The 22,331-nt window shown below is 39.1% G+C and overlaps 1 protein-coding gene across 1 annotated transcript; it reads left to right on the top strand.

The window, feature by feature from the left end:
• The first annotated feature begins 177 nt into the window (after window positions 1-177).
• LOC134671979 (peroxisomal multifunctional enzyme type 2) lies at window positions 178-17,453 on the top strand. Its single transcript, XM_063529875.1, has 14 exons — window positions 178-651; window positions 2,969-3,114; window positions 5,545-5,696; window positions 6,219-6,390; window positions 8,133-8,239; window positions 9,693-9,822; window positions 11,380-11,476; window positions 12,495-12,658; window positions 13,247-13,373; window positions 13,602-13,785; window positions 14,578-14,700; window positions 15,428-15,585; window positions 16,161-16,364; window positions 16,808-17,453. Exons 1-14 carry the CDS (start codon window positions 459-461, stop codon window positions 17,017-17,019), a joined length of 2,169 nt encoding a protein of 722 aa, XP_063385945.1. The 5' UTR covers window positions 178-458; the 3' UTR covers window positions 17,020-17,453.
• Window positions 17,454-22,331: the final 4,878 nt, after the last annotated feature.

The following is a 22,331-nucleotide window of genomic DNA, read 5'->3' as shown; positions in this document are numbered from 1 at the left end:
GTGCATAATATGCACTGATTTGGCACTGATGCAACGCAAAAAGTCTAGCGAGTTTTGGAACGGTCCTTTGTTAATCTGTCATGTTGGCTTAAAGGACTCGCATCCAGGCCATAATTGTTTAAAAAAAAATCTGTCATGTCATTATCATTCCGAAAAATAAAATTTCACTTCACTTGCGATACGGGATACGGGCTTGATAAGTTGATAAGGCGAAAAACAAAGATTATTTAATAATTTTACTTGTTTAATCTTATCAATCAATATCGAACTAGCGAAACATTGGTGGTGGTCCGATGTAGTGAACTTTGAAGAAGTACCTACATACTATCAAAGTACCAAGTGTACCCTATGCAAAACAAGTTTTTGATGGACTTTGACTCTAGATAGCAGTAATACAGTGAATTATCAGGCACTCAGTAATAACTATCGTTTCATTCCGCTTTCGTGAGCCGTGAAGGATGGAGCAGCTGCGTTTTGACGGTCGTGTGGCGGTGGTGACCGGTGCGGGGAACGGTTTGGGGAAGGAGTACGCGTTGCTGCTGGCGTCCCGCGGGGCGAAGGTGGTGGTGAATGACCTGGGAGGCGCCCGGGACGGCGCCGGCAAGTCCGCTAACTTCGCAGACGATGTCGTCAAACAGATCAAGGACAAAGGTTATCATTGTCATTGTTTTATTATTGTTGCATTTAGAAATCGTCATGTCACTGTCCTTTCAACATTGCTTTTTTATATTTTCATACATATTGTTTGCATGTTGACTATAGCTGAAGTGAAAAACAATTACTAGTTTTGATAACAATTATATTGTTATTATATTAGATTAGAATAATGTAGTAAAACTTTTATAGCAAAAATCTTCTACAGGAAAAAACGAAATGTAATCATTGAACACTTATAGTTCCTAGATATTGCTTAGTAATTAAGTAAGTATAGGAGATAATAATCAAAGTATGTATAGAATAAAATAAATATAGGTGCTGTTATAGTAGTTACAAATGGTCACCATGGTATATTATGGCCTGGCATATATATGGTCTTACTGGTCTTACTCAGATCTCAGCGTCCAAGCATAACTCAGAAGACTAGTAGCAGTGATAGCATACAATTTTGCAGTTAATTCATTTATACAGATGAATGGAAACGGTTGGAAGTACTATTCATTACTTATTGATGGTATTATCTTTTCATTGTAGGTAATTGAACTTACTATTTATCATAATAAAATTATCATATTAATGAGGCCCAATATATGTATTAATACTCTTTATCAGTCTTGTAATAGGAATTGTTTTCCAAGTTATTTCAATATATGAACTGAGATTTCATTCTGTATTTCATAGCTATCTTAAAGAAAAAAAAAACATTATTCCAAAAGTTACTACAGTACCCGGCGATAAATATTGCACATCGGAATTTCGGCTTCATAGAGTGCTGTCTCTTTCTCTCTCGTTGTCACCGATATTCCCTTTCTAAAGACCGATGTACAATATTTATCACCGGGTACTGTACAATAGGTTATAAATATACATAAAATTATTTAATAAATATAGAGATTTAATCCTAATTTTAATAGCTATCTTTCAAAAAATATTTTTCTTATACATAGCATAAAAGTTAAAGTAAATATACATAAATTCATAAGATGAACAAACCTTTGCTTTGGGTGACAAATAATAATTTTCAATTGTAGGAATAACATTTAAATTTAATTAAAAATGTGTATTACTTAATTGTAACATACATAAAGTATTAACTAGCATTGACCTTTTCTCATTGATCTGAGGAGTCACTCAAGACTATAAAATATTATAGAGCTAATTACATTGTTAGAAAGTTAACATGTTTGCCTTAAGATGGCTGAAGATAGCAAAGTATTAATATCACAAAATTACGTTATATGGAAATATCTTCTTGCTAAACAACAGGGTCAGTGTCAGTTTCTGGTTTGTTACATCAACTTGTTGAGGCCAAACTTCTCTGCATAACATGTCAGTTTCTTTGATGGTGACTTGATGGTAGGTCCTTTTTTATTTTTGTATTTATTTAATTTATTATCCTGCTTCTTTCTACCATACATATAAAGTTATGGATATTTTGCAAAATACAAGTGATAGTGACATTTATAACTTATTGCCAGTCATGTTATTTACTGAATATTCAAATTAAAACTTATATTAAATATGATTTACATTTTTGAATAATGTTCAGTTGATAAAATACAATAGACAAAATATTAGTGAGTATTTGTATTGAAAAAAGTGAAACAGCTGAAATAATAATGTTATCCGATATTGAATTGCATTACATTGACATAAGGTGTAATTTAGCCTGTCTTGTGCAGAACTTTTTATTACTAGAATCTAAAGTTATTCCTTTGTATTGAGTAGTAAAGTAATCATTTCACAAACAAAGTCAAAAGAATTTTAGATGAACTCTTAAAAAATTAGGTAAACTTGTATATGTGTACATCTCATTCTTTATAATGCTAATGATAACCAAAGTTTTACTATAACCATGAAGCTGATCAAAACATCTTACTTTAAACAGATGTGAAACCTTATTTTCATATCCTAAATACCAAAATGACAGTTTGATTGCCCCAATTTGTCCAACCGTTTAACACTTTGGTACAAAATTCATACAAAATCTTTTGGTAATAAATTTTACCATAAAACTGTAACTTTAGCACCTTTGGTATAAAAACAGAGCTTAGCTATTATTGACAACTATAAAGTGTAGGGGGGCAATTTTGACTGCGGGGAAATTTCAATATCTTCCATGTTTTACATTATTAAGTAGACTGCCATATATATGTCCAGATAGTATCGGGTTCTCACACTCTAGTTAATAATGTAAAACATGGAAGATATTTCGATTAGTTGAAATTTCCCCGCAGGCAAAATTGACCCCTGCACGTTATTCTTGATAAATAAACAAATACTGATTAATTGAAATAATGTTATTTTGTAGGGGGTGTGGCAGTTGCTGATTACAACTCCGTGGTTGAGGGAGAGAAGATCATAAAGACGGCAATTGATAACTTTGGGCGCATTGACATCATTATCAACAACGCTGGCATTCTCAGAGATAGGAGCTTCAGCAAAATATCTGACCAGGTAAGCTTCTTCAGAGGTTTCTAACTTGTTTCTCTCACCTTCATGTGTAAGGGCACAGTACCTTTTAATTGTAAATACAATTAACATTATTACAGTGGAACCTGGATAATTGCAATCTCAAGGGACCGGCCAGTTTTTGTCAATTAACCAGGTTTTTCATTTAAGCAGGTCGTGTCAATTAACGAGGTTCAAAAAATCGTTGTGTCAATTATAGAGGTTTTCATTAATAGAGGTTGCGTTCTGACAAATTTCTTTTATGGAGGTGCAAATAACCATTTAAAGTAGATTTACACGCTTACGTTCTGGGTTTCTGGTCTATATATTGCTTCTGTCTAAACTTGCACTTTTACACTACATTAGTTACCACTTTATTTCCTTATCATTTGGGTTTAAAAAATCCCTTGAATTGTAGAAGAAAGTTTTATTAGAATGTAAAGAGCATACTTTGTTTTTTATTGATCAAAACTATTTCACATACTACAGGCTGTGATAGATACCCAATAAATAAATTAAATTATGGATGGAGATATAAATAAAATGATCATTGCTATTAAAATATTGTTTCTGCTGTCTACAACTAGGTACATTATTTTAATTACAGAGGTAATAAGTAAGACTCGTTTCAATAATAGAGGTAAAAACAAGAGCAAAAATAACGGATTTTTTTAGCACAGTGTCAATTATAGAGGTCTTAAGTTGCAACGTGGTCAATTACAGAGGCAAAATTACGAAAAGCACTAAAATCTAAATTGCAATTATAGAGGTTCTAAAATTTCAATTATAGAGGCCTTTTGGTCTCAAGGGACTGGGACCGGACTTATGGTTGCAATTATTAAGGTTTTCCATTTATGCAGGTGCCAATTAACCAGGTTTCACTGTATATGTATTCAACAATAATGTCAATGACAAACATGCTGATTTCTAGTTGTTGAAATAAAAAAAACATGTAGACAGTAGCTACCTTTAGAAATATCTGAAACCTACTATGGTTTAGTAGTAGCTTCTATTTTACGTTAATGTTAGTTATTTTATTAAATCAGATTCACTTGAATGTGTTCCAAAGTAAGTTATTACAAAATATATTAAGTATCTACTATTATGACATCTTGCAAATGATTAGCAAGAAAAAAAACAAGATAGGCAACTCAAGTATTAATATAGTATCAGATAACAAATACAACATCTGTTATCAAATATTTTAAGTACCTTACGATAATGCCGACTACCTACTACACTTTACGAGTTATACAGGCATGGCATGGCAACTTTACATGCATAATTAAATAGAATATAATGCTATTATCAAACTCTCTTATAAAACGCTATTATCTAATTTATTTTTACGTACATTTAAGAACGACTGGCGTTTAATTTGTAACAAATAGGTATATTGCAAACTTTTCAGGAACATGAGTTGTTCTGTCCCAGGCGGTCTTTAACGTCAAGATGTTTGAATTTAAAGGCTCCGTCACACAGGCGCGTTTTGCGGGCCGCGCGTGAGCGGGGCGCGGCGCTTTTACATATAAAACGCTAACGCCGCGCTCACGCCCCGCCCAGAAAACGAGTCTGTGTGACGGAACCTTAAAGACCTTGTTAGGTACAGTTCGCGCTCAAGTTCCGAAATAACAACTAACCTGCGTTTACCGTAACTCTCTCGCTTCCGGCCCTGGCCTATTTATAGTTAGCCTGTAATCGCCTAATAGGCAGCAGAGGTATCGACTGTGAACCGAAACTAGATGGATTGGATGCAAAGCTAAGACTCAGTTTTATTACTTACTTCAACGTGACAATGTCAGCATTCACGATCACGAGGCACGATTCCGTGACCAATAAAACCACTATTTAGGTGCCCATTAAAACAACTAAATATGGCTACAATCAGTATTTCACCATTTTTGGTTGGTCGCAGACACACTTTAGGGAGGTTGCACCAAAACGTATCAATAATATCATATTGTATAATAAGTTTCATATATCTCTACTGATTAGCTGCGTCCATACAGAGCGAGCATACGCGCAAGGTAATTTCCTCGCACACAAAACGGCCAGTGTAGACGTGCCTCGGCCGCATTGCATCGGGTGTGGCACGTTTACACTGGCCGTTTACAGAAGTTGATCAATCTGCCGATGGTGGTTGCATGGTGCAACTGGCCCTTAGTCCTTCTACACCCATAGTCTAATAAAACATGATCCCAGAGTGACACAAGCCTACGTCACAATAACATTGCCACTATATTGTCTACGCCTCGGCTAGTCTGTGGCCATGAGTAAGCCCATCGTTAAAAAAAAAAAAAAAAAAATAGCGCTATTGCTATCATATAGCGGTGTCGCATGCTGACGTAGGCTTATGTCAGTCACGTGGTCGGAAGAGAGTACCAGGCGGAGTATATTATTATACCATGTACCACCTATGCTCATTATTTGTGCTAGGACTGGGACCTCGTGCATGCCGTCCACATGAAGGGGGCCTTCAAGACTACGCAGGCAGCATGGGAACTGTTCAAGAAACAGAAGTTCGGCCGCGTCATCATGACGTCCAGTAATGCTGGGCTTCTTGGCAATTTCGGCCAGGCTAACTACAGGTATTTTAAATCACCATCATCATTATCACCAGAAAATGTATATAGGTACCTGTAGCACAGACCAAATTTCATTGAGGGTTATGCCCCTACGGCCTATGATCTTCCACTGCGGATTGGAGACTTAACATCACACACTTACAGATGTGTGCAGCTTTCCTCACGACGTTTTCCTTTTCCGAAAACTACTCAATATAACTCATTGGTACAAGCTAAGGGTTTGAACTCTTAGCATCCAATTTGTAATTATAGTGTAGATATGTTTATTTCTTAAATCGATAATTTGAATAGATAGTAGCCACAGCACTCGTCGTGTTCCCGAATTTAAATTTCAATATTGAGAAGATGTAAAAAATATAATATATACTTGGTCAAGCAAATCTTGTCAGTAGAAAAAGGCGCGAAATTAAAATTTTCTATGGGACGATAACCCTTCGCACCTACATTTTTAAATTTCGCGCCTTTTTCTACTGACAAGATTTGCTTGACCAAGTAGATATATTTTATAAATTTCCTTAAATCTAGCGCCGCCAAGCTAGGTCTAGTCGGTCTGGCTAACACCCTGGCTATCGAGGGGGACAAGTACAACATCAAAGTGAACACGATCGTGCCGACCGCGGCGTCCCGCCTTACTGAGGACATCCTACCTCCCACCATGTTTGAAGCCATGAAGCCCAACCTCATTGCGCCTGTTGTGGTAAGTCATATCGTCGGGTGACCAGCAAAAGTCACTAACTAACACCATTGAAATTATTGGACAATAAACCGTGTTACGTTAAGTGCATTGTTACTTTAATTTTTTGATAGTACAGTAGAGTCCGGTTAGTACGACTCCGCATATAACAACCAACCGCTTATAGCGACGTAAGTATAGGCACTTGTTTGGTTTTAGTACAAGTTACTATGAAAGCACAACCGTTTATAACGACTTCGCTTATAACGACCGATCGCTTTTAACGACGGAAATTGACTCAAAATCCGTCCGTCAAGTCCGGTTACAACGACGAGCGACGTAGTTTTTACAAATAAATTGTTGGTAAGAAGCTTACTCCGTCCCGCGCACCCAACTCTCCTCCCCTTTTTGCATATAGGGAGCAAGATGAAATAGATAGTTATACGACTTTTCGTAATCTTGCAAACTAAATAAAACAATTCCCATTATTCGATTGAGCTTAAACTTCACACACATGATAAAAAAAATAAGATAAATAAGATAATTATGTAAGTTGGGTGACAATGCAATATTTTGGTAGGTACCTTCGAGCTGATCTGTCGATGGACACAGGAGGTGGCCACAGGAACTATGTGATAAAACAACGTCATCTCATCAAGAATTACGACTTTTTATTTTACGGGATTCGAGTAATTTGCGGATGACGAGTGAGTACGCGTACCTTGATGAAAAGTGGCTTCTTCTAAACACACAAGTCTCTCCATTTAAGACAAGGTGTCGTAATACTAACGTAAATATATATTTTGAAAGAAATGTTTTATTTCTTTCATTGTCGCATAATAAGTATTAATAAATACAAAATGATGTAATTATTTTGATTAAAAAATATATTAAAATTGGCGGCTCGTTTTGTACGACGTCCGGTTAGTACGACGTAATATCAGCGGTCCCTTGAGTGTCGTTATAACCGGACTCTACTGTACTTAGTAACTTTTGCTTGTCACCCGACGATATTCTGTATTAAGTATTTGAAGTGAAAACTTCTTTAGCGGCGCTATGCACTTTTTGTGATGGGGAAAAAATGTTAAACTCGTAACAGGTGTCACGTGACCGTAAGACGGACACGTGACCTGATCGAAAAACTGTTACAATGAGTTTTTCTTTATTGATTTAATATATTTAAATGCCATCTAGTGAGTTCCCCTCTAACTGGTACTAATATAACTCGAGTACTAACAGTGATTTGCCTAGGGGTTTCAAGTAATGCGACGAAATAACGCTGGATGGCGTTAACCTCAATTATACATAGTGCGTCATTGAGTTTTCACTTCTGCCGGCACTCCCGGAGTGCAACCCGTTGTTTTTTTTAATTAGCCTATTAGTGTGTCCCACTGCTGGGCGAAGGCCTTCCCTCTTTCCTGCCACTTGTCTCTGTCTAATGCACACTCCACGCAGAATGTATCGAGGTTGTCCCGCCATCTCCGTCTGGGTCTTCCTCTGCCCCGAGATCCATCCTGTGGGACTCAGTCCGTGGCTGCTTTGGCTGTTTTAAGTAATTGGAAAAATTTAATTTGCGAATATGGGATACCGGCCCGCTGCTCTACCAACTAAGCTACCGAGACCTACCCGTCGGCAGCGACTTTTCTCCTTTCTTTCAAACATTGTGTTAGCAGGCATCCCTGCTTGATAAGAAATTGATTTTGTTAAGTATTACTAATTCATTTTCTTAATTTTCATGGTCTTATGTGACATTTATTTTTATTCAGGCATACATGGTACACGAGTCTTTCAATGAAACTGGTCTCATCATCGACTCCACTCTTGGATTCGCCACCAAAACACACCTGGTCAGAGCGGAAGGTGCTACCCTCAGGTACGAACCATGGAAAATGGATAAGTTTTAATATTAACAAGTATTTTTGGAATATTTTGAATTATTTAATTACACAAACGGGTCTACCGCGATATACTTTCACCTTAAATTCTGTTTTTACCTTAAATTCTGATGTGCACTAAACGCGAGAGTTTAAAGTGTTATGTATAATTATGAATTAAACTGAACAATTCCCTCCCAAAATCTTCCAATAGGGTATTTTCCTACTAGTCAAATCAGTTACTTTTTTGAACTGTCAAAACAATTTGCATCATTACATCGTGACGTCACGGTCAACTCACCTCTTTTTATACTTCTATCCGATTTATTAAATAGAACTTGTGTTTAAAAATAACTCCTATCAGTGTTTTTCTTTAAATTATCTGGTGCTTTATTTCATGCATGGTGTAAAATAATTTATTTTAAATACAGTATAATACCCTATTGTGCAATGCAAACGCAGATTACGTTTCGCTCGTCAATATTATTATCTTTGTCTTAATGAGATACTGTCACGATACTATTGGTGATTCAGCAAAGAAATGAAGGAGTACCATTTTATGTGTTTGTCAGTGTGATAAGAAAATTTTATATTTTGTTTGGGACAGACATAGACTAGGAATCCTCTTATGTCATGCAACCGATGCTGCCAAAAAGGCGGGGGTGCGTGGGACGAGGTGAGCGAAGTCCCGTGCCGTGATTGGTCCGTTCAAACGACGAACGAGTTCACGGACGTCACACAAACACACTTTCGACTCGAACATGGAGTAAAATTACCGTATGCGTGGCAGCGGGGGTAGCGCGACTATGCTCAGTCTAGAGGATGTTTTGTCTGTGGGGACAGACCACATTTATTTACAACAAAACAATGTTGACCCATTTGCCCTCCACAGATATTGTTTTTCTCCAGTCTCTAATATAATGCACGTGAACAGTTAGGTATATATAAATATATGTACACATATAAATCGGCTAGAACAATTGAAGCAAAAGTAATGGGTATATACGGACAAAAATCACCGTTCTATGGACAATGCCCTTAATGGCCGGGACACGATAAGCTTTAAATCGGGACATGTCCCGAGATACCAAAACTTATTTACGACAGCCCTAAGGGCTGATTTAGACGGCGTGCGAACTCGCATGCTAGTTTCATCACATTGCGGTTTTTGATAGGTCAGTCGAATTGGACGTAACCAACAGTCCGCAACGTAACTAAAATCGCATGCGAGCTCGCGCGCCGTCTAAATCAGCCCTAAGGCCTCATTTAGACGATGCGAGAACTCGCATGCGAGTTTCATTACATTGCGTTTTCTGATCGGTCGGTTGAATTGGATGTAAACAACAGTCCGCAATGTAACTAAAATCGCATGCGAGTTCGCGCGCCGTCTAAATCAGCCCTAATACTCCAAATAGATGTAGGTGTTTTATAATCATTATATTGTTTCTCCAGAAAGAAGCCAACGGACCCCGTGACGATAGAGTCCGTAAAAGACAACTGGGAGAAGGTAGTAGACATGACCGCGGCTAAGAACATCTCCAAGATCTCAGAAGTCACGCTCAACCTGGTTGAGAAGCTACAAGTAAGTGTATACACGGTGTAACATGAGGAAACACAAATACTTTTAACCACGTATTTCTGAGGCCAAAAGAAGGAAAAAATTTTATATTAGTTTAGGTCAATTTCGCCAAAAAAAATTTTTTTTGTATTGTTTTTTTCATTTTTTTGAATGTGTTTGTACATAAAAAATAAATGTTATTGGTAAACTTGTCACTTAAAATTGATTTTACATTTTTTTTTCGTAAAACCTACTTTTTGCAAAGTGTTACTTGTCACTTTTTGACATCTATCAATAAGGATATTTAGACTACGTCCCATAACAGCAACATCACCGTCAAAAAGGCCTTTTATACTATTGTAACAATAAAAACTTGTTTTTATTTTTTAAATGAATATTATCTCCGAAACTAGGCGAATTTCAAAAAAGTTTATAGGACATTTTTGTCTCTAAATATGATCAGGAATACGGTGTTAAAATTTTTCGGTTTCCTCATGTTACACCGTGTATAATGTTTTATTTTTATTAGCCTATGTGTGTGTCCCACTGGGCAAAGGCCTCCCCTCTTCCTTTCCAATTCTCCCTTCGCTGACCATGATCCCGCCAATCCCGCTGGAATGCATCCAAGTCGTCCCGCCATCTCTTTCTCGGTCTGCCTCTGCCTTGACTCCTAGTGTATATAATAAATTATGTTTTATCTTTATAGCTTGCGTAATAAAACGCGAGTGATATAGTGTGTTTCAGGCTATACTTACACTTGCAATAAAGCTTAAGAAATAAATTCGTAAACAAGGACGCGAATATGCGTTTGAAAACAAAAGAAAAAGTGTTTTTTTTGTTTCTACTAGATTAGGTATACCTTAGTAAATCGGTTTATTTCAGATTTAATACTATGTAAGGTTTTGTAGAACAAGGTGTAACATAAACGATTGTTAATAAAGACGATTTGTAATTGTTAATTGGGATACCTATGCTGAGTGGTGTCCATTTGCAGCTAATACATTGTCACCTATACTTTAGTGTTTAATATTTTAGTCATGCGGTATTTTGTTTATTCCCTTTTCCTTCTTCTAATTGAATCTTCATAGTATGTAATGCTTTAAATAGCACCTGCAATTAGGCGTGTTTTGCTCGGAACGGAACCCGCATAATAATATGATACTGTGATAAGGCGTGTAGAGTTAGACCAAGATAAAGATAAGACTGCAACAATTTTGATAGCACACGCAGTGCAAGTGTTATTTTAAACATCAAACTTCTACGCCCGCGACCTGATTGAAAGTCGCACGCTCTTACCGCTAGGCCACCAGCGCTCTTCTGAAATGAGAAGTCACTATGACAGTTCAAATACCCATCAATTTTCTAGTCTCCTTTTTTTTGCTAGCCTATTAAGGTGTCCCACTGCTGGGCAAAGGCCTCTCCCCTTGTCTTCCACGACTCCCGACATAGCGCCTGCTCTGGCCAGTTACTGAGAAAGGTGTCTAGGTCATCCCGCCATCCGTCTGGGCCTGCCGCATCCACGCTCTCCTTCTGGCATCTCCTTCTGGCATCTAGTCTCCTATAATAATGAATTTTCCTCAGGACTTTGAAGAGCGCAGCAAGATGGACGGTGACCGCGAGTCCTACTGGACTACATACAGCTATAACGCCAAGGATTTGGCCCTCTACGCCTTGGGAGGTTAGTGCAGTGTCCCAAAATTAAAAGCATAAATTAAAGAAATTAAAAAACAAACCACCACCAAAAGAATAATACTCGAATATTATTCTTTGTGGTTTGTTATATTTATTTGTGTATTTATTATTGCGGTCGGAGGGTGGGAACATTAATTGCATGTTAAAAATACGCAAGTAAGTACAACGGGTTAGCACTGATTGACTAGCACGTTATCTTTTATGCGGATTAGCAAAGTAATATTTTGGTTTTAATTTAAATGGATTTCCGCAAAGTAACGCCTGATTCTATTTACTATAAATTAAAGATTTAAAATTATATTTGATAACATGTAAGTTAGGTACCTAAACAGTTCAGATAGGTACGAGTAATATTATTTTAATATTCATCGCATTTTTTTCTGTGACATGAACTTATATAAAAATGCAAATAATTATATGTAAGTATAATTATTAATTAAGTACATACATAAAATCAACGTGCGTACTTCTCAGGTTCCTATTATTAGTCTGTTTTGAATCATTGATATTCGTATTTAAATTACAAATGCAAAGCGAAATCGCGGTTGACCTTCGCCCGTATGCAGATATTTCGAAAGTTAACTGAAAACAAAAGGACATATGTTTCTCATGGTAACAGGTCGAGGGAAATAATTTTTTTATATACCACGTCGTTGGCAAGCATACGGCCCGCCTGAGGGTAAGCAGTCACCGTAGCCCAGGGGTTCACCAATTACTCCAATTAGTTTCTTCAGGGGTCCGGTTCTTAAATGAAATGACCATCGCGGCGCGTTTCTACTCGAGTTTATTAAAAAAAGCAAAAAAATAAAATAGGTCGGCAGTCCGGGTGCGGGCTGCGGTCGGCCCTTTGGTGACCCCTAACGTGCGTAGCCTATGGACGCCTGCATCTCCGGTTACTCCAGTAGGCCAAGCACATGGTAGTCTATCTCGCGGCGAGATACTGTCGCGCCAATCATGTGCTAGCCCGGCAGGGGTGTCACATTAAACGTTTTGTTTGTTTTTAGTGGGCGCATCGGTAGCCAACCCCACCGACCTGAAGTTCCTTTACGAAGGGCACGAAGACTTCGTGGCGCTGCCCACCTTCTTCGTGCTCGCCGGCATGTGCATGGAGTCCCCGATCGTCAACCAGGCCATGCAGAGCCACGGGAAGTTCGCTGATTTCTCCAATGTAAGTCTAAGAGTAAGGCCTGAGTGGACGCTCGAGTTGAGCGGAGCGGGGCGTGCATGTTAAACAAATGCAAACGTATAGGAGCGGCCTTAGTGCAAGCTGCTCAAATCACTTGTGAGCCCGACGCCACGCTGAACGCCCCGCCGAACGCTCCGCTTCGAGCGTCCACTCAGGCATTACACTAGCACTACACTCCACACGCATAGCTGACGCAGGGGAGAAGACCGCCAGGCTGAAGTGGGACTGGGCAGGTCACGACTGCCGCATGCATCCGGATAGGTGAGCTAGTATAGCCACTAAGTGGATGCCGCAAAATAAGCGCGGACGTGGCAGGCCCAGACGGTGATGGCGGGACGATTTAGACACCTTCATTAATAACTGGCCGGAAAATGCTCAACAACGGGAGTCGTGGAAATCAAGGGCAGAGCCAGTCAGCAGTCAGTGAGACACTATAACAGGCTAATAAAAAAAGTTTCTTATTAGTACTTTTCCTGATGAATTGTATTTTCGATACGTTCGATAGCGATAGAAGTAGCTTTTGTACAAAAAACAAATAGGTACTATTTTATATTTTACCATTCTTCACAGGTACTTCACGGCGAGCAGTACATTGAATTCGTCGGCGATTTCCCAAGCACTGAGGGCACGTTCACCACCCGCGCCTACGTGGTCGACGTGCTGGACAAGGGCTCCAGTGCCGTGGCCCTCGTCAACAGTCAGTACACCTTTATCCACTTTTTAATCGTTAAGAATAAGATAATATTTGTTCAGTTAGTGATGAGACGGCGCGCGAACTTGCATGCGATTTCAGTTACATTGCGGACTGTTGGTTACGTCCAATTCAACCGATCGATCAAAAACCGCAATGTAATGAAAGTCGCATGCGACTGCTCGCACCGTCTAAATAAGACCTAATCGATCGACCGTTTCGTTTTGTTCTCAGGTGAAATCTACCAAGACAAAGAGCTGGTGTACCGCACCCAGCAGCACATATTCGTGCTCGGGCAGGGCGGGTTCGGCGGGCCGCGGACCAGCAAGTTGGCTACAGAGGTGGTGGCGGCGCCCAAGCGCGCGCCCGACGCCGTCCTCGAGCAGCGCACTGCGGAGGACCAGGCGGCGTTGTACAGGTCACTACTTTTTTTTATAACCCTTTAAACCTGTAGTTAAGGTTCGGTTTTCTTAGTATAGCGGTGCCGTCATATAGCGGCCGTCTCCATACTCTCCATACTAAATATGGATGTCGTAGTATTTGTATGGAGACGGCCGCTATATGACGGCACGCTATCCTAGGAAACCAGAGCATTACCAGTATAATTTGACACTTGGTTAACGGTTTAACCGGTTAACCTCAGGTTAGTGGGATGGTGCAAGAGGCCCTAATTGTTTATCCCAGCGGTTCTTAAACTGTTTTGGTGACGGAACCCTTTTGGAAAGTGCATATTTGTCGGAGGCCCTAATAAACATTTTTATTCGTCATAGTATTCAACTGTAAACTAGACATGTACAATTTAGAAAAGCTCTTTGTTACGGAGCCCATGGTCTGATGGTCTACCGCGACACATAAAATCTATCTGCCTCTCTATTTATCACTCTTGCATATTCTAGTGATACATGTACTATGTCGATTTTCGATATTTACGGTAATCCCTCTGTATTTTGTATCGAAACCTCGAAGCGCACGTAACATTGCCCACGTGCCGTGCGACTCGTGCGACCTAAGGTTACTGGCCGCGTTTTGCAGAAATAAAATTGTTATTTATACTATTTTCCTAGTCATTTTTACATATTTTCTCACCCTGTATACATTCTCTCGACTTCCAAAAATATTTCAAAACTAAAATTAGCCAAATCTTCGTTGTCCAGTTTTAGTGAGACTATCGAACTGCAATTCCATTTTATATGAAAAGATTAAATGGCAGGCTTTCCGGCGACTTCAACCCGCTCCACATCGACCCCAACATGGCGGCCTCGATGGGACACCAGAAGCCCATCCTGCACGGCCTCGCATCTCTTGGCATGGCGGCGAGACACGTGTTAACGAAGTAAGTAAAGTTTCTTCCTATAGTTCGTTTTTTTAGCATTAGAAAGAACTTGCAAGAAGGTAAGCGATCTTGACATGTCTTTTAATTGAAAAACGCTTTTTAAAAATCGAAAACAATTATTTATGAAAGCAGAAGAATATAAATGGTCGTATTAGATTCATAATTGTTACATATTTGCCTTAATTTATTTTTAAAATGTGTTTTTCAATTAGAAGACACATCAAGATTGTTATTACCTTATTTCTAATGCTAAATAAAAGGAACTATAGGGAGTAATAATTCCCGGTCAAAACTAATAAAATGGTCGATTGACTTTTATTTTTGTTTTACAAGATGAGGACTCTTTTAAACACCAATTGGTTATGGTTTATGCAGACGATATATCTTCATGATTTCTGGTTTTTAATCAAATGTTACAAACTTTTATTTAACTTGCCCTATTAGTAGGTAATTATGTTAGTTAGTGTGGGTCAAATCTTGGAAGATAAATTTGACCCACTTCCCGATTGAGCTGAAATTTTGCAAACAATATGTAGATGACAATGCAATATTATGATGACATGGAGCTTATCTGATGATAGAGACAGTAGGTGATTAAAACAACGCAAACTAATTGTGTTTGAGGTTGTTAGAAATGTCTCGGTGAGTATTAGTTGCTTGTAGAAAGAAAAGTACAGTCAGCGATAAAAGCTTGTACCAAAAATGTTTTTTTTAAATTATTTCGTAGGTACGCGGGCAACAACCCGTCGAACGTGAAGGCCCTGAAGGCGCGCTTCGTGAAGCCCGTGGTACCCGGCCAGACCCTCGCCACGGAGATGTGGCTGGACGGCAACCGAGTGCACTTCCAGACTAAAGTCAAGGAGACCGGCAACGTTGTCATCGCAGGTCAGTTATTCAATAAATACAATAATTCAATACACACCTTTCGCGAACCACCATCGACGTGTTGCCTCTTTGTCACGCTTACTTACGAATTCACAAGTGCGACAGAGAGGAACACGTCGAGCGTGATGGTTCGCCCTCGGCCCTCAGGTACATACTCTGAACGATTACTGGGCTTACTATGCTGATTGTGGTCACTAAAAAAAGCTTTTTAATCGCAGTAAAATGCCACCGGTACCGAGGTTTAATGTGAATTAAAAAAATATAAGCTAATGCGATAACGTCCAACGTCATTTAAAAACATGACAACAATCCAGGTCTTGAATTGGCCTGAGATTTAAAAACACATGAAGCGACTTGTACGCCTTTTAGATAATTTCGGTGAAACTTGAGAGCATCTGTCTGCGATAGTGACAGTTCCGAAGATTTATAATCCTCTCGTTAAGTTCACGTTTTTTAATTCGTAGTTTCATAGTAATCACTAGTAACGTATTTACGTAGCCGTATTGATTGGTGTTGAATTTGATGCCTCTGGAGATTTGCTAAAGAAATTGTCTGTAATATTTATACCCTTTCAGGCGCTTACATGGACTTGAAAAAGGTCGAGTCTTCGTCCGGACCCGCGCCCGCCGTAGCCCCGCAGTCTGGCGTTGCTCTAAAGAGCGACGCGCTGTTCGCCAAGATTATAGAGGAGGTGAAGAAGAATGCCGCTAAAGCCAAGTCCATCGGTGGAGTGTTCCTTTACAACATTATCGACAACGGGAAGACCGTCAAACAGTGGAGTAAGTTGGGTTTTATCGTAAACCAAACTTTGTATGCTCTTAGTTTTAAGACTTAGTCTTTTCTATATATAGGCGCAAAAGTTGCGAAAAGTTTCCAAAAAGTTCTCGGAAGTTTCAGGAATATGTTACAGCAAACTTTCATTTAAGAAATGGATAATTTCGATTCCCACACTATAATATGAAAATTTTCCGAAAATTCTCCATGTAGAAATTTAGTAATTTTGGAAACTTTCGACGGCCCATCAGACGGCTTATATGTCTCAACCGAGCGTGTACATTTTGACGTGACTAAAATTTGCCAGTAAAATTATAAAAGAGTAAAATAGATATAGAGTAAAATTTGTCACCTACACTGGTAGGTACTGGATCAGCAAATCCAACGAAACACTTTATCTATTCTAGGATTTAAAGAAACGTGATATTTATTATGTTTTACGTTACAGCTCTGGACCTCAAGACGCCCGTGGTCTTCGAAGGCGCTCCTAAAGGCAAGCCCGACGTCACGATGACCGTCTCCGACGACGATTTGATCGCCATCGCCGGAGGATCCCTCAACCCGCAGACCGCTTTCATGAAGGGCAAACTAAAGATCAGCGGCAACATCATGATGGCTCAAAAACTAGGACCTCTTTTGAAGTCTGAAGCCAAATTGTAAGACTGATGTATATATTTTTGGCCAGTAAGCCAGTACTCGTATTTATTCGGCGCAAATTGGTGCATTGTAGGGATTTTGTGCTGTTATTAATATTTTTACCAGAGTGCCTGCTTTAATCATTGGACTTATTGTCAGTGCACAAAACAAAAGTAAAGAAAAATGATTTTTTCGGAAGTATTGTAATGTGGTTCAATTTTAAGAAAAATAATGTACGCCATGTTAAGGCTTATAAAGCATTCCAGTCGTTTTAATGGTTTTGTTTTTATTAAATCCTGGGTTAAAGTATGCAGGTAATCCTAGTGTATTTAATTGTTTTTATACTTTTTTTTAATGGGTTAAATAAGCAATATAATACAGAATAAGTATATTTCACATTACTGTTACGGAATGGTGATGGATTTTATCAGAGTTAAATAATAAAAATGTTTATATTATACTGAGGGTTTTATTTTTCCTTCAAAGAGTAAGTTTGACTCTCGTACTTCGTATTCCCACGCCTCCTTCATATCTGGCTGTGTGCTGAGATCCACAAATTTGCTAGCCTGGACTTCGGGCAGGCCCTTTGTTGAAACAGCTGTGCCTAGTATACAACAATATTTGCCTGGAAAGCAAATATAAATCTAAATATAATTTGTGTCTAAAATGATACGTCGCAAAAACAATGAAGTGTAATAAAATCAAACATTCGTACGAAGATGGCGAGACAATTGACCAAACGTATAGATCGCGAGGGGTGAACGTAGAAAAAACTGCTCTTGCTATTCGTCTTGCCATAGCACGAATGTGTATTTAACTGCACGGTCAGAAAAAGCATCTTTAAAAGTCTACTTTAGCGACAAAAAGCAATAAGTCGACTGTAGTCGTAAGCACGTCGTGTAAGCAAGGAATAAGCGAAAAGGAATTAAACCAAAGCAAAATTGGGTTCAAGATGTTGATAGAAATGCTTATTGAAGTCAAAATCTTTACATTTCGTTTTTACATTCACTCAGTACACACTTTAAGGCCAGAGCATACCGGCTGCGTATGCGTAGACGTGCACGTGCGCATACGCCTGAATATTTTGAGCAATAATGTGCCTAATTACCTTTCTGTAAAGAAGCCTTATCGATTACGCCGTCAGCAGTCTCACATTTCGTTATTTTCGCTCTTCCAAAAGTATCCGATATTATTAAAATATCGTTACCGACATTTTGTTCGATAGTTCCTTGCAACCAAACATCAAAGGGAGTTGGTTTATTAATCATATCTCTAATTAAGTACTTTCTGGGATTTAACGTCATTTTATTATATCATTTGTTATCCCGTATTTCAAAGCATTTGTTTTATTTAGTAAACAAAAGTAATCTAACCTAACTTATTTTGACAGAAACGTCAGCACCGATTTTTTTTAACGTCAGCACAGACATGGCACAGACTAACCGAACCATGGACAAGAGAAAATAAAATTTAATACTTTTATAGGAAAAGTCATTTTGTGTTTCAGTTTCAAGCGTTTTGGTATTAATGTAAAGAAGTTTTAACAAAACGATCAACAAGCATTTTTTTAATAAGTTTAATAACTCGTTAGTTACTTAAATTAAACAATAAAACCAAAATTCTTTTAAAGTTTATGCCTGTGTAAAGCATATAGCAATTTCACTAAGCAGTAAGTTTTTAATGGATAGTCTCGCTCAGGCGTTCGTTACGTTTTTCGTTTAAAGTTTTTTGTCAGGGCAATAACCGCGAAAATCGAAGTTCGCAAATTGCGGGGATCTTTCTCTTTTACTCCAATGACGGCGTAATTAGAGTGACAGAGAAAAATCCCCGCAATTTGCGAATTTCGGTTTTCGCGGTAGCCCCTCAGAGCTAGAGGTAACCCTCATTGGATACTGCCGACCCGGTATCCGGCAGTATGCCAGACTCGGCTGTGTTGGAGATTTTTTCCCAGCCACCTAAGGACTACTGTCCACTGCTGTCATTGGCACTGGCTCAATTTTTGTATTTTTAGAGCCCGCTCTACACTCACGTTCGCGGCTTCGCGCAAATCGCGCACGAATGTGGACGGGCTTAGTACCTAATTTTACTTGCACATAGCGCATGATGCCGGGGCAGTGAAGGGGGTTGCTTTCGTGTGTGGTGTGATCCACCACTAGTGCACTCGCTTATCCATGTGCTAGGTGCTAATCACTGGAGCAATAAAAGATGCGAGCTACTTGTGCAAGCAAGGAGTGTTAGGTATATAACTTTTGCTTAACTGTGCTTTTACTTCCTCCAGTCACGCAGATTGTGCGGGACACGCTTAGGACGTTTCAGACTAGCGTTTTATACGAGCCTATAAACTCGTTTTGGAAGCTAGTAAGCGAGAAGTATACTGTGGCTTTTGGAATGAGACTTTGTGAATATGTTAGAAATACCCTAATCGACACGTCCTATTTATCTACTTATGTCCAGAGTGTAGAGACACGTTGTAGTCTGAAACCGCCCACATACCTAGGTATACAAGTAATTGGGCCCACACATTTTTAGCTTATACTTACCTACTTACATACAATTTATAATTTGTCTTTTTAGGGTTCCGTACCCAAAGGGTAAAACGGGACCCTATTACTAAGACTTCGCTGTCCGTCCGTCCGTCCGTCTGTCACCAGGCTGTATCTCACGAACCGTGATAGCTAGACAGTTGAAATTTTCACAGATGATGTATTTCTGTTGCCGCTATAACAACAAATACTAAAAACCGGGCAAGTGCGAGTTGGACTCGCGCACGAAAGGTTCCGTACCATAATGCAAAAAAAAGCAAAAACAATAAAACGGTCACCCATCCAAGTACTGACCCCTCCCGACGTTGCTTAACTTTGGTCAAAAATCACGTTTGTTGTATGAGAGCCCCACTTAAATCTTTATTTTATTCTGTTTTTAGTATTTGTTGTTATAGCGGCAACAGAAATACATCATCTGTGAAAATTTCAACTATCTAGCTATCACGGTTCGTGAGATACAGCCTGGTGACAGACGGACGGACGGACGGACGGACAGCGAAGTCTTAGTAATAGGGTCCCGTTTTACCTTTTGGGTACGGAACCCTAAAAACAGAATAAAATAAAGATTTAAATGGGGCTCCCATACAACAAACGTGATTTTTGACCAAAGTTAAGCAACGTCGGGAGTGGTCAGTACTTGGATGGGTGACCGTTTTTTTTTTGCTTTTTTTTGTTTTTTTTTTTGCATTATGGTACGGAACCCTTTGTGCGCGAGTCCGACTCGCACTTGCCCGGTTTTTTATTTTAGGTTTCCGTGTCAGAACGGAGACAAACTGAACCCTATTACCAATTAATAAAACTCCGCTGTGTAGATAGTTTCTTACATTATCTTAAGAAGCGTATTCGGTACACACAGTTGAAACTTGAAATTAAGAATGTGATTTTTGCTGCACTTTTTCTTCATTTCTGAAGATTGTGTCGTGTCTTTCAAATATTTCTTGAGTACCTAAATATAGGTACACATATATACCACCTACATACCTATATGTAGACGTGGACAGTGAAGGAGCGAGAGAGACAAAGAATCGACGCACTCGAAATGTGGTGTTGGAGACGAATGCTGCGAGTATCTTGGACACAACACCGTACAAACGTCTCCATACTTGAAGAACTTAAGGTGAAAGAGAGGCTCTCAGCTACGGTCAGAGCGCATATCCTCAGATACTTCGGACATGTGACGCGACGTGGGGAGCAGGCCATGGAGAGACTTGCTGTCCAGGGACGGGTCAATGGCTGTAGGTCAAGAGGACGTTCCCCAATGCGTTGGACGGATCAGATAAAAGCCCTTACCAACACCCCACTTAACACATGTGCCAGAGAAGCATCTGCCAGGGAGAACTGGCGTAGAATCGTTCGTCGTTCAACGTGACCACGACTGCTCTGCCAAGAGTAATTCGACGGAGAAGAGAGACCTATATTTAACAAGCTGCTTCCACTTTGCTCGGTTGGATTGATATAGATTGTGATACTCGTGATATGCCTTTTTGCGAATTTTTTTTAATAATAGGATAGGTGCTTTAGTATTTTTTCTTCTGAGTTCAACGCCATTATTTAAAGGTACAGTCACGTCTAAAAAATATCGACACGGACAAAGTGCCAAAAATATTACCTTAATAATGGGCAACAAGGTCGTGTATACATATTTTTGGCACTTTGTCCGTAAATATCCGTATTTTAGATGTGACTGTAGGTACCTATTGAATTTATTCTTGTGGATCCGCGAATCCAATTAAGACGTTACAATTAAAGTCGGAAACGAATTTACCTAATTGCAACAGACGATTTAAAATAGCTAGCGTGAAATTAATTAAAACATCAAAGCGTCTATTGCGAACATCGACCAATTAAGTTGCAAATATTAATTAGGTACCTACAATACTTAAATGAAATAACCCGACAGCACGCTATTTGTGGTGTATCAAACCGGAGGCAAAAGCATGAAATTATTCCCCGCCGCAAGCCCGTAACAACTCAATCAACGCAATTTTAAAATAAACTTTTTTTAAACACTACAAACATTGACCGAAGCGAACAAAAAACACGGCTCGACGGGCGAAGGTCTTAATAATGACTTTCTCGAGAACTCGTTGTGGAAGTGTGCAAGCCAAACTGCACCTTAAAGACAATAGCTCGGCAAACCCATGGCTCAGGACTTCTGTGCCAACACGCTCAAAATTCACAGCGGCAAGGCGTCAATAAATTAATCGGAAATGTTTTAATTACGTCCTCATACCTGAACCGGGACGATTCGCACTAAAAAAACAAAAGAAGGTAGAGACCGAAAAATGGTGACTTTAAGAGTGACATTCCATTTCCAACTGCAGCTGCAATACTGTTCATTTTACTATGGAAATTGACAGTGACAGCGACGCATTTCCATAGTAAAATGAACAGTATTGCAGCTGCAGTTGGAAATGGAATGTCACTTTAAACCTAACGGATTTGTTGACTAAGAAAATATAATAAACAAATAGTCGCTCGCTGTCTACCTCTACCTACTCACAAATTATAATTATTGATCATCTTTTTTAATATGTACTTATCGCATCATCAATATTCTAACGAGGTAACATGTCAGTTAACCGAAAAATTATCTGCATTAATCATTTATATTTATCAGAATGTCCAGTAGAGCTGAAGACAGCTCGAACATTGATGGACCGGTTGGTACTCAAATAAAATAAAATAAAAACGTATCTATTCCGCTGAGGGCACGCGAGAGGAGGGTGTAGGTAGGGAACGGGAAGGGAAGAATATGAAGCTGTCATCTGGCTTGGCATGCCGGCGCGGGTT

This window comes from Cydia fagiglandana, chromosome 16, assembly GCF_963556715.1.
Source record: "Cydia fagiglandana chromosome 16, ilCydFagi1.1, whole genome shotgun sequence".
NCBI lineage: Eukaryota > Metazoa > Arthropoda > Insecta > Lepidoptera > Tortricidae > Cydia > Cydia fagiglandana.
Note: the sequence above shows the minus strand (reverse complement) of the source record. Positions and strands in the feature narration are given on the sequence as shown.